General features: G+C 41.4%; 1 protein-coding gene across 3 annotated transcripts in view; it reads left to right on the top strand.

The window, feature by feature from the left end:
* Positions 1–13,260, top strand: part of AK5 (adenylate kinase 5) — a 230,351-nt gene that overhangs the window by 65,336 nt on the left and 151,755 nt on the right. For all 3 annotated transcript variants that reach the window (XM_056532657.1, XM_056532656.1, XM_056532658.1), the window contains 2 exons: positions 189–302; positions 10,235–10,426. In XM_056532657.1, the coding sequence (XP_056388632.1) occupies positions 189–302; positions 10,235–10,426 (306 nt within the window). The remainder of the gene's footprint in view (positions 1–188; positions 303–10,234; positions 10,427–13,260) is intronic.

The raw sequence follows: 13,260 nt of genomic DNA, 5'->3' as shown, positions 1-13,260 counted from the left end.
CAGGGTGCCTCCAGCTGTTGCAAAACTACAACTCCCAGCATGCCCGGACAGCCGTTGGCTGTCCGGGCATGCTGGGTGTTGTAGTTTTGCAACAGCTGGAGGCACCCTGGTTGGGACGCACAGTCCTAACCCTAATGCATTACCCTCCCCAGCAGTAATGTCCCCTTCTCTACTCCACTTTCTTAAAGGAAACCACAATTACTGAAATTAAACAAACATTAATGCAAATTCCAGACTCGGAGGGAATTGTTATAGATGGATTTCCCCGGGATGTGGCTCAAGCATTGTCCTTTGAGGATCAGGTAAGCTCCTTTTCTCATCCTCTTATTATGTAGGGCTCTTATTTGTGCGATGAGATTCACGTCAGGAAACAATTTGCGCCGTCTCGGGTTCCGCTCTGATAACCCCTTTACCAACAGGGAGATGTAGCATTAATCTCCCCTTAATGATGCTTCCTCTGGTGGTCGATGAACGTCGCTCCTGCATTATTGAATAGCAGGTATTAAGCGGCTTGTAGAAAAAGTCCAATGAAGGTCCTTGAAGGATAGGACATGGGATAGCTACTGGATGTACATAAAAGACAACCAGCTAGGTAGATGTCTGAAATTGTTATGTTAATACTTTTTGGTATAAAACATGACATTTTTAAGATGGGGAATTACTTCTATACAGTGACTAAAAGAGGTGCTCTAGAACATTTGTTAACATTAATGCCCAGGCTGCCAGCCTATAAAACAAAAATTTAGGCTTCATATCCCATCCTCATATCCTGACCTAATATCTCGTCCTCATATTCCAACATCATATCCTGTCCTCATATTTCAACCTCATATCCCGTTCACATATTTGTCCTCATATCTTGTGCTCATATCTAGTACTCATATCATGTTCTCATAGATCAACCTCATATCCCATCCACATATCCGGACCTCATATCTTGTGCTCATATCCATTCCTCATATCCATTCCTCATATCCTGTTCTCATAGACCAACCTCATATCCCGTCCTCATATCCTGTCCTCATATCCAGACCACAAATCCTGACCTCATATCTAGCCCTCATGACCCAACCTCATATTCCATTCTCATATCTCTACCTCATATCCTGACCTCATATACCGTCCTCATATCCCATCCTTATATCCCATTCTCATATCCAGTCCTCATATCCCATCATTATATCCTTTATTCATATACTGTCCTCATATCCCATTCTCATATCCCGACCTTATATCCTGTCCTCATATCCCAACCTCATATCCCGTTCTCATATCCCAACCTTATATCCCATCCTCATATCCCAACCTCATATCCTGTTCTCATATCCTTTATTCATATCCTGAGCTTATACCCTGACCTCATATCTTGACCTCATACCCGACCTCATATCTTGTCTTCATATCTTGACCTCCTACCCTGACCTCATATCTTGTCCTCATATCTTGACCTCATACCCTGACCTCATATCTTGTCCTCATTTCCCAACCTCATATCCTGTCCCCCCGTACTTATAATTCTGTGCATCTCCTGGACAGTTGGCAGGATGTTAAAAAGTCCCGAGCAATCTCTGCAGGCTGAGAGTAAAGCGATCAGGAGATGAACCCCAAGTCTCATAGACATGTGAAACATTTGTACCAAGTTTCATCAAAATATCCCCTGCCATTTGAAAGTAATGCTGGAACATACATATATAGACGTACATGCATTCATACATCCGTATATATATATATATATATATATATATATATATAATATATATATATATATATATATATATAGATAGATAGATAGATAGATAGATAGATAGATATAGAGAAGAGATCCTAGTTAGGATTGTCATTTGTAGGCTATTATCCCATTATAAACAGTTCCCTTGAGCTTTATATTAATATAATCTATAGCAAAGAGTTTTTCCGATATTTGGAAAGTATGGGATGAATATATGGAAGATGATAACACTGAGAGGAGGGGGGTCGAAAGGAGTCGCATGGGTATGAATTTATTCTTTATTTCACACCTTAGTCTAACAGGTATATTATTTTTCTTTCTTATTTCTCTCATTTTTTCTTTTCTTCCTCTTTTCTTTTTTTCTTTCTTCTCTTCATGTTTCTTATTCCATTTCTGGAATTTAATAGAAATTTTATAGACCGCTATGTCTATGACTAAATTACATTTGCAGATAGAAATAGATTGATAATTTAAGTATCCGTTACTGTAAACTTATAGAGACATGGTAATAACTTAAAGCTACATAGATAGATATGGGATTCTTATCATATTCTGACAGTTTTGCTTGGATATTTTATGTTATTCCACATTCTTTCTGCCGCAAGATTTTTTCTTTCTATAACTCTTTTTGTTTCTTGTTAAAATGAATGTTTTATTGAAAAAAATGATAAATAAACAGTTAAAATAATAAATAAAATCTATAGCAAAGAGATATTGGGCCCGATTTCCTTTGGCCTTAGAACAAGTGTAACATCTGTTTCTGTAACAATGGACATTTGAAATATTATGAGCCAACAAGCGAGGAAATAGGCCGAAGAGATAATTGTTCTATTATGAACGGTAATTTAATGCGGAACACAAATCCTCAGTATGGCCAAGCAGCGAAAGAAGCCGAGACATGGCTGGTAGCAAATGAGGAGGTTACTGGCAAGTGGCAGCCCGACTGGCAGTGATTTCATTACGCCTGCCTATAATAGTCATCGCACCGCAGAACGCCGGGTCCTGTCTGCCTATAACTCGCCGAGGTTACGTACTGAATCTCATTACCGCAGCCTGGTGCCAAGTAATGCGTCTCTCTCATCTTTGGATCCTGGAATGTGCCTGGAATTTTAAGATTTCTTTAAGTCTTTTTCAATCTGTGAAGCTCAAGATCAAGGAGGGGGACAATGTCGGGAATTGGGGAGATAATATGTCAGCCGCTCAGAGACAAGATTTTCATCAGGTCACAAAAAATATTTTGCAATCATTTCCTTCCCAACATGTTGAAAGTTTTTGAACGTGCGAAGAATCTTACGGATTTCAATGCGCTCTTTCTCTGCGTTGAAGACAAGCTTGCAGAAAGGCTGCGTTTTGTTGATAGTCTGAGGTTAATGGCAATGGGTTAAGGATATTCGTGTGTACGAGGATTATTTGCATTTTAATGGGATTGAAAAAGTTGGACATTTGGGGGGGGGATTTGTGCAAGATACTAAAATCTTACCATAGCAACAAATAGTCAGCAATACCGGGATTGGAGTCTGTATAGCCGGGCCCGTGGAAGGGATTTTTTCTATCTTATTCACACCTACAGTATCCTGTGCTTATTTGATATATATATAGGTATATCCCCACAGTAGCCGGTAGTTCCCCCATAGGTAGGTATGTCCCCAGGTAGGTAGCCTCCCACAATAGGTAAATACAGCATTAGGTAGGAATATCAATCCACCCCTATTATCTAAATATGTTGATAGGTAGGTAGCCAGGTAGCTAGGTAGATAGGTAAGAGCTATGTAGAAAGGGAGGTAGATAGCTAGTCAGGTAGCTAGGTAGGTAGTCAGTGTCCCCTCCCTCAATCACTCAAGATGCCAGGATGGAAAAAAAATGTATGCTTCCCTCATGTCCAGCCCAGCAATCTTCCCTGCACCTAAGCCTGTCCGCATACTTCTTTTTAGCAGTGCAAGTGCAGATGAGTGTCATCGCATCTGCACTGTGTGGGGGCAGAGGTCATTGTACACCGAAGGTAATGAGAGGCAGCTTTCCCCTGTATGTGTGCGTGTGAATAGGCTCTTAATCTTGAGATTCTTAGCATTGCTGTCCTGAAATCTTTCTGTAATTATCTTTATCTTTGATCAGCTGATCCTTCATAGGAACCATTTGGCCCATCAAATCTGCCCAATATTCTGAATACTATCAATAGTCCCTGCCCCTAGTTTATATGAAAGAAAGCCTTATACTTATCCCTATCTTATAGGAAGAATAGCCTTATGCCTACCCCTATCTTATATGAAGGATAGCCTTATACCCATCCCTATTTTATATAAAGGATAGCCTTATGCCTATCTCTATCTTATATGACGGATACCCTTATACCTATCCCTATCTTTTATAAAGGATAGCCTTATCCCTATCTTATATGAAGGATAACCTTATACCTATCCCTATCTTATACAAAGGATAGCCTTATGCCTAGCTCTATCTTATATGAAAGATAGCCTTATGTCTATCCCTATCTTATATAAAGAATAGCCTTATGCCTACCCCTATCTTATATGAAGAATAACCTTATACCTATCCCTATCTTATACAAAGGATAGGCTTATGCCTATCTCTATCTTATATGAAGGATAGCCTTATGCCTATCCCTATCTTTAATAAAGGATAGCCTTATGCCTATCTCTATCTTATATGAAGGATATCCGTTTGCCTATCTCTATCTTATATGAAGGATAGCCTTATATCTATCCCTATCTTATACAAAGGATAGCCTTATGCCTAGCTCTATCTTATATGAAGGATAGCCTTATGCCTATCCCTATCTTATATAAAGAATAGCCTTATGCCTATCCCTATCTTTAATAAAGAATAGCCTTATGCCTACCCCTATCTTATATGAAGGATATATCTCTATCTTATATGAAGGGTAGCCTTATGCCCATCCCATACATGTTTAAACTCCTTTACTGTATTTGTAGCTGATCAGTACTAGAGAGGAGTTTACAGAGGTACTCTCACTACCCATCAATAACAATACAAATACTTAAAGTGCCTAAAACGATTTCTTTATTCTAAGTTACAGTAAAAACACACCAAATAAAATTGGGAAACCAACACCAATAAAATGCTCCTAGTGCACCTGCTCCATAATGGGTCAAAAACAATGGGGTAGGTCAGCAGCAATACAAAGTGCAGTTATTCTTTACACGTACAAGATGATACCATGTGTAGAATAAACTTTGTATTATTAGAAAAGACTTCATGTACAATAGCTCCCTCCCTCCCAACGCATTTCTATCAGTGCTATACTGTAGCAAGCAGCACTGACGTCATCAGGAGAGAAAACGATGGGGGAACATGAGGATTATAGACGGGGTCCCCACAATTTAAACGGGAACACCATACAGCAGATAATTAACTGTCACTAAATACATCAGCCCAATAGTTATAGTCACTGAATATATGACAAGATTATAGTAGCATAGTTGGCCGCAATGGCGGCCACTCACGGGTCTGAAGTTAGGAGCAGTTCCATGCATCTGCAGTGGCATGCTCCCCCCAGCATTTTCTCCCCTGATGACGTCAGTGCTGCTTTCTACAGTATAGCACTGATAGAAACGCGTTAAGAGGGAGCTATTATACATGAGATCTTTTCTAATACAAAGTTTATACTACACATAGTATCATCTTGTACGTGTAAAGAATAACTGCACTTTGTGTTGCTGCTAACCTGCCCCATTGTTTCTGACTCTTAATGGAGCAGATGCACTAGAAGCATTTTATTGGTGTTGGTTTCACACTTTTATTAGATGCATTTTTACTGTAACTTAGAATAAAGAAATCATTTTAGGCACTTTAAGTACAGTGCAGAAAAAAAAGTATTTAGTCAGCCCCCAATTGTGCAAGTTCTCCCACTTAAAAAGATGAGAGAGGCCTGTAATTTTCATCATAGGTACACTTCAACTATGAGAGACAGAATGGGGGGAAAGAATACAGGAAATCGCATTGTAGGATTTCTCATGAATTAATTGGTACATTCCTCAGTAAAATAAGTATTTGGTCACCTACAAACAAGCAAGATTTCTGGCTCTCACAGACTTGTAACTTCTTTTTTAAGAGCCTTCTCTGTCCTCCACTTGTTACCTGTATTAATGGCTTCTGTTTTAACTTGTTATCAATATAAAAGACACCTGTCTACAACCTCAAACAGTCACACTCCAAACTCCACTATGACCAAGACCAAAGAGCTGTCGAAGGACACCAGAAACAAAATTGTAGACCTGCACCAGGCTGGGAAGACTGAATCTGCAAAAGGCAAGCAGCTTGGTGTGAAGAAATCAACTATGGAATCAATTATTAGGAAATGGAAAACAAGACCACTGATAAACTCCCTCGATCTGGGGGTCCACGCAAGATCTCACCCTGTGGTGTCAAAATGATTACAAGAACGGTGAGCAAAAATCCCAAAACCACAAGGGGGACCTAGTGAATGACCGGCAGAGAGCTAGAACCAAAGTAACAAAGGCTACCATCAGTAACACACTATGCCGCCAGGGACTCAAATCATGCAGTGCCAGACGTGTCCCCCGGATTAAGCCAATATATGTCCGGGCCCGTCAGGAGTTCGCTAGAGAGCATTTGGATGCTCCAGAATAGGATTGGTAGAATGTCAAATGGTCAGATGAAACCAAAGTAGAACTTTTTGTAAAAAACTCAACTCATCGTGTTTGGAGGAGAAAGAATGCTGAGTCGCATCCAAAGACCACCATACCTACTGTGAAGCATGGGGGTGGAAACATCATGCTTTGGGGCTGTTTTTCTGCCAAGGGACCAGGACAACTTATCCATGTAAAGAAAAGAATGAATGGGGCCATGTATTGTGAGATTTTGTGTGAAAACCTCCTTTAATCAGCAAGGACATTGAAGATGAAACGTGGCTGGGTCTTTCAGCATGACAGTGATCCCAAACACACTGCCCAGGCAATGAAGGAGTAGCTTCGTAAGAAGCATTTCAAGGTTCTGGAGTGGCCTAGCCAGTCTCCAGATCTCAACCCCATAGAAAACCTTTGGAGGGAGTTGAAAGTCCGTATTGCCCAGCGACAGCCCCAAAACATCACTGCTCTAGAGGAGATCTGCATGGAGGAATGGGCCAAAATACCAGCAACAGTGCATGAAGACTTACAGAAAACATTTGACCTCTGTCATTGCCAACAAAAGGTAAATAACAAAGTATTGAGATGAACTTTTGTTATTGACCAAATACTTATTTTCAACCAAAATTTGCTAATAAATTCTATAAAAATCAGACAATGTGATTTCATGGATTTTTTTTCTCATTATGTCTCTCATAGTTGAGGTATAACCTATGATGGAAATTACAGGCCTCTCTCATCTTTTTAAGTGGGAGAACTTGTACAATTGGTGGCTGACTAAATACTTTCCCCCCCCACTGTAACCCTCTGTCTTGTCTTTCTTCTATACATGTTAAGGTCCTTTAACATTTCCTCTAAAATCTTATTCTGAAATCCATGTACTATTTTAGTATCTTCTCTGAACTCTATCCAGTACTGCGTACAATACTCCAAGTGAGGTCTCACCAGTATCTTTTCAAGGGAGCTATTGACATGAAATGTTCACCAGATGTTGGTAACAACCTAAGTAATCCAAACATACAAAGAAACAAATAGGCTCAGAAATTGTATAATAATGTGAAATTAAACAGGGGAACAATATTGTTCAAAGAAAGAAAATAAAGCTGCTAGAATGACCCAGCCAATCACTTGACTTAAATCCCATTGAAAATCTATGGAAAGAACTGACGATCATGATTCATAGAAGAGGCCCACAGAACCTTCAAGATTTGAAGACTGTAGAAGAAAGGGCCAAAATCCCACCAGAACAATGCGTGCCATTAGTTTCCCCATACAGGAAGCATCTTGACCCTGTCATTACCAACATAAGTTTTTATACAACGTATAAAACAAATATCTTTAAGAGTCTTCAATATGTGATTTCACGTTACACATAACTTAAGCTTATTTGTTTTGGGCTCTTTGTATTTATGGATAGCTTGGGTTGTTATCAACATCTGGTGAAATTCTATTGTCAATAGCTCCTTTGGAAACATATTTAATGCTAAAAATAATGACTTGTTCAATAATTATTTCACCCACTTTATACTGTATATTAAATATATGGAAAATATTGTGCCTATAAATATATTTTAGCTATTGTCCGTATTCTGTTGCCCTTTTTTTTTTTAAACTGGGCAAATGTTATATATTTAGTAAACATTGAAATGAACATGAATGCTGCTCGTCCTCCTCTCTCAGCATGAAGCTCGTATCTATTACCGCTGTCCGCAGCTGTCTGCAGGATGCCTGCTGGTTGGAAGAGGGTTTTATAACCATTTTTATGCTCAGAAAGTATTTAGGCCAGAAAGTATTTTGGCACTCTCCAGGTGGAGAAGATGTAAAACTCAGAAGATGTAAAACTAAAAAATAACCAGTGCCTGGAATACAGGATGGATGGCATAAAACGTAGGCGGCGGAGGATTGGTAGTTGTACAGTTTGTTACACGTCCAACCTGCAGTTCTTAAAGAAGCACAAAAAAAATTGGACACATAATTAAAACACAATATTCCTGCTGTGTAATTGTTTCATTCAAGCTCAGCTGCATGAATATGTATTGCCCCCCCCCCCCAGTAAATCATTAACCACTGTTTTCCAACAAGGGTGCCTCCAGCTGTTGCAAGTCTACAACTCCCAGCATGCCCTGACTATCCCTTTAATGCAATCTACTGTATGGACAGTTTCAGATTGGAAACTATATCATTCAAATAAAAGCATTAGCAGAAGTCATACCTTTTCAGAATCTATATTTCTAAACATATTGCTTATATGACTTACATCATTAGTGTGGAACACCGGGAGGTATGATGAGCGTTATGCTGCAGGTCAGCAGGGAGTAGTAGTACTAAGGTTATGTCTCGTTTATCAACTGAGGTGTTGGAATGAGACCACCAAACACTGAAACTTTTATCTACTTCACAGATCTTTTTGTGCAAATTCGATATAATATAGTTATAAGACTCACTGTTCCTTGGTCACTGTTCCTTTAAATTATGCTTGAATAGCAACTTTACTGAATTTATCAATCTCTGAGGTTATGTGTACATGTAATGACTAATGCCGATGCAGAAGTTAATGTTCACAGACCAATTTACTGAAACTACTAGTGAGGATCTTTACAGGTTGGCTTACTGTCATGCAATGTGTAGACTTTCTTTACTCACAAGACTTTGGTTTGCGACACTATACCCATAAGGGCGTATGTAGGAAAATGTTCCATAGCCTGACATCCAGGACTAACTTTGACTGTAGACCACTGAAGAGATAAGTATTTTGTAGAGAGGCCCTTGTTTAGCCTTATTCTCTCTGACAAAGACAAAAAACGTCATCTCGAATATGAAGAACTTGGGCACCTTATCCTCAGAGTGTGGACAGGAACAGGAACAGTGACTTGATTGTAGACAAGATTTTACCTTGAGAAGACACATGTAGTCTAGGTACGTGTGCCTTACAATAGCAGGGCTGATAGATGTTGCTCCTAGCTAACTGGTTTGGGTCTACCTCTTCTCCTGGGAGAGGGAGGATGGACTAGGGACTTCTCCCACAACCATTGATTGGGATGATCACATGACCAAGGTACCATTCATCTGATATAATAAGACAGATTTTAACCCTTTACACTGTGAATATGGTACAACTCACATAAATACCTTTGCAAGTCTTCTTTTTATTTAGGAAACCTCTTAAATACAATGTTCCAACATTTGAATATTGTGTAGAGTAAATCCACTTGTCCAACAAAAATGAAGCCCTCATATGACTATGTTGATGGAAAAGTAAGACTTAACGAAAAAACTAAAAAAATGGAAATCGCATCAGCAAGAAGGGGTTAAGCTGGGGGCTTTTTAAGGCCATTCTGTGTATGATGATAGTGCTTGCTATGTAACACATGGAAGTAGTGCTCCATTAGATTAGTGGTCTGGTCTCCAAACGGTAAACCTCCAGATGTTGGAAAACAACTCCCAGCATACTGGAGGTTGTAGTCTTGCAACATCTGGAGATCCAAAGTTTGGAGGACACCAATCTAGATCTTGCATATAAAGTAGGATTTCATTGCTAAAACAGTTACTCACATCGTTGTTTCTCCATTGCCCCTATTTCATTTCTGATTAGTGTATTGCAGAGAGACCCTTGTTCAGCCTTATTCTCTCTGACAAAAGAATCAGTACAGCAACAAGGGGTTAAGCATTGGGGCACTTTTAGGCCATTCTGTGTATGATGTTGGTGCTTGTTATGTGGTCTGTGGACAGTCAGTGACTCTTCAGGCATGCTGGTAGTTGTAGTTTGCAACAACTGGAGGTCCACAGTTTGGAGACCAGCAATCTATGTCTTGCCTGTAAAGTAGAATTACATTGAAATAACAGTTACTTTCTCCATTGCTTCCATCTCATTCATCTTTAGATCTGTACACCGGATCTTGTGGTTTTTCTTGCCTGTGACAATCACAAGCTGAAAGAACGGCTGCAGAAACGTGCAGAGCAACAGGGACGCCCGGATGATAACCTCAAAGCTATTCAGAGGAGATTAATGAACTTCAAGCAGAACGCAGTCCCGCTGGTCAACTACTTCCAGGAAAAAGGTCTCATCATCACGGTAAGGATAAGACATCTAGATAAGCCGCATTGTGAAAGAGTTTAGTTCAGTGTCAACACCAGGATGGGTATAAATTTATATATATATCCCAGTGAATTGGTGAGGATTTCGTTTAACAAAATCTTCCTTCAATTCTATATATTTTTAGTCGGCATTAGGAAACTGCAATATGGCTGATAACACCTGGACAATGAGGACAATTTTATTGGGCTGTACCACCCACCACATTATAGCCTTTAGTCTTAATCCTTAAAGGGGTACTCCACCCCTAGACATCTAATCCCCTATCCAAAGGATAGGGGATAAGATGTCTGATCGCGGGGGTCCCGCCGCTGGGGACAACCACCTCTTTCTTGTCCGGAAGCGCTGGAGGGTCTGGGTCCCGTCCACGGGAACGGAAGTTTGTGACATCATGACTCCGCCTCCGTGTGACATCACGCCCCGTCCCCTCAATGCAAGTCTATGGGAGGGGGCGTGACGGCTGTCAGGCCCCCTCCCATAGACTTGCATTGAGGGGACGGGGCGTGACGTCACACGGGGGCGGAGTCGTGACATCACAGACTTCCGTTCCCGTGGTCGGGACCCAGACCCTCCAGCGCTTCCGGACAAGAAACAGCTGGGTGCCGCATGCTATATTACGGTCAGACATCTTATCCCCTATCCTTTGCATAGGGGATAAGATGTCTAGGGTTGGAGTACCCCTGTAAGTGTTAAGTAGCACCCTGCTTTAAAGATAGATCACTGTTTCCATAGATCACTTAGGCTTTGCAAAGAAGGTGTGGTGTGTGATCACTGCACCTGGTTATTTAATAAGGCTGCTGATGCAGGGGTTCACCCATGTGAACTCATTAGACTTGTAAGTGGGCTGAGGTCAGATCACATTTGTACAGCTGTGAAAGGGGCATGGCTTGTCAGTATGCTGTCTGAAAAGGGGGTGGCTATAATAAACAAGAGATGGATTGGTTGATCATATTAGAAAGGGGGCGTGGCTTGTTGGTATACCACATGATCTCTGTCTATGTTGGGGGTGGGGGGGGGAGAGGGGAAAGAGGAGGCAAAGTGGACAGAAGGATGCAGGTTTTCTTCACTTATGGCTGTCGCATCATATTCCAACAAATCTGTATAACTTTCTGGCACCAGTTGATTTAAAAACATTTGTTTTCCACCGGAGTTCCCCTTTAATATTAATGTAACACAGAAAATGGTGAATGTGGGGCAGATAATATTAAAGGGGTATTCTGGCTTTATACATCTTATCCCCTATCCTATCCGCTGGGGACCCCTGCGTTCTTGGTGCAGCCCACGGCATTTTGTGCCGTGATGTCATGTCCCCATCTCAGAGGCAGCGACCGGCACAGAATGCCGGGGGCTGCACCAAGATTGCGGGGGTCCCCGGCGGCGGCAACCCTGCAATCATGCATCCTATCCCCTGTCCTTTGGATAGGGGATAAGATGTATTATGCTGGAATACTCTTTTAATACTTTAATATTAATACTTTATCGATGTAATTAAATGAACTTGTGGCGGTCTGATTCTTCATGGAATTGGGGGGGGGGGGGGGGGGGGGGGGGGGGGGTTATCTGTCGGTATCCTCGGAGGTCTGCAGATGGAAGGAGATTCATTCTTGTGTAAAACTTTTAATTGCGTTTTTTTCCGCCGTGACAAATTTGCAGCTGAGTTTCTCTTTTGTCTGATGTAGTTTTGTGTGATTCATTTGTACGGTATTCTTCCTCGCCATCTGCTATGTGGGGCTGTTATAAAAATAAAGTTCCTTCGCAGCAGTGCAGTAAATGCCTTTGCTGATTTGGTTTTCTTTTGAGAAATGAATTATTTTGACACTCGTGTAGTAGTCGTCCGCACCGTGTTATTAAGTATTATTATTTGGACAGTAGTTATGGTGGGTGCAGCGCTAGGGATTGTGAAAATTCTCTTGATCAGCAATTGTGCCGGCAGAATCCTTATGTTCCATTACCAAAACTTCTGTCCTTAGTGTAACTGTAGTCCTCAAAGAAAACCTTTGGACCAGGGCAGCCCACGGGTGTTGCATTACAAATTACTATGCCCCCTTTTACATGTTCCCTCTATGATTCTTTGTAGGGATTATTCAGGAATAGAAAAACAGGGCTATTTTTTTTTTCTAATAACAGCGCCACCTCAATCCTCAGGTTGTTTGTTGTATTACAACTTGGCTCCATTCACTTCAATAGAACTGAGCTGCAATACCAGACACAACCTGAGGACAAAGGTGGTGCTCAGTTTTTCTAATCCTGGATACCCTATTTCTCAAGCTACCTTGCACAGCCCAGATCTGCATATAGTCAGTGTATAGTCAGTCAGTGCTCAAAAGCATACTCCTAGGCTATATTCATACAGTGATATGTCTACAGTCATTCCACCAACAGCGGAGCGCCGGCAGCACATGTTGGCGCTAGGACTGCTTGGAAATGCACCGTCTCATAGATGTCAATGCATTTCCTTGCAAAATCGGAATGTTCTGTGGTGACCCACGGGTGTATGGCGGGACCACGGGTGTAGCGGTGTGAGTGGTGGGATCAAATGGTATCAAAGGGGTACTCCGGCGCTAAGACATGTTATCCCCTATCCAAAGGATAGGGGATAAGATGCCTGACCGCAGGGGTCCCGCCACTGGGGACCCCCGTGATTTTCCACGCCGCACCCCGTTAGCATCAGCCCCCGGAGCGTGCTCGCTCCGGGTCTGATTACTAGCGATCACAGGGACGGAGCATAGTGATGTCACGGCTCCGCCCCTGTGTGACATCACGGCTCCGCCCCCTCAATGCAAGCCAATGGAGGGGGCGTGACACCCCCTCCG

This window comes from Hyla sarda, chromosome 7 (assembly GCF_029499605.1).
Source record: "Hyla sarda isolate aHylSar1 chromosome 7, aHylSar1.hap1, whole genome shotgun sequence".
Lineage (NCBI taxonomy): Eukaryota > Metazoa > Chordata > Amphibia > Anura > Hylidae > Hyla > Hyla sarda.
This window is presented reverse-complemented; position numbering and strand designations above follow the sequence as displayed.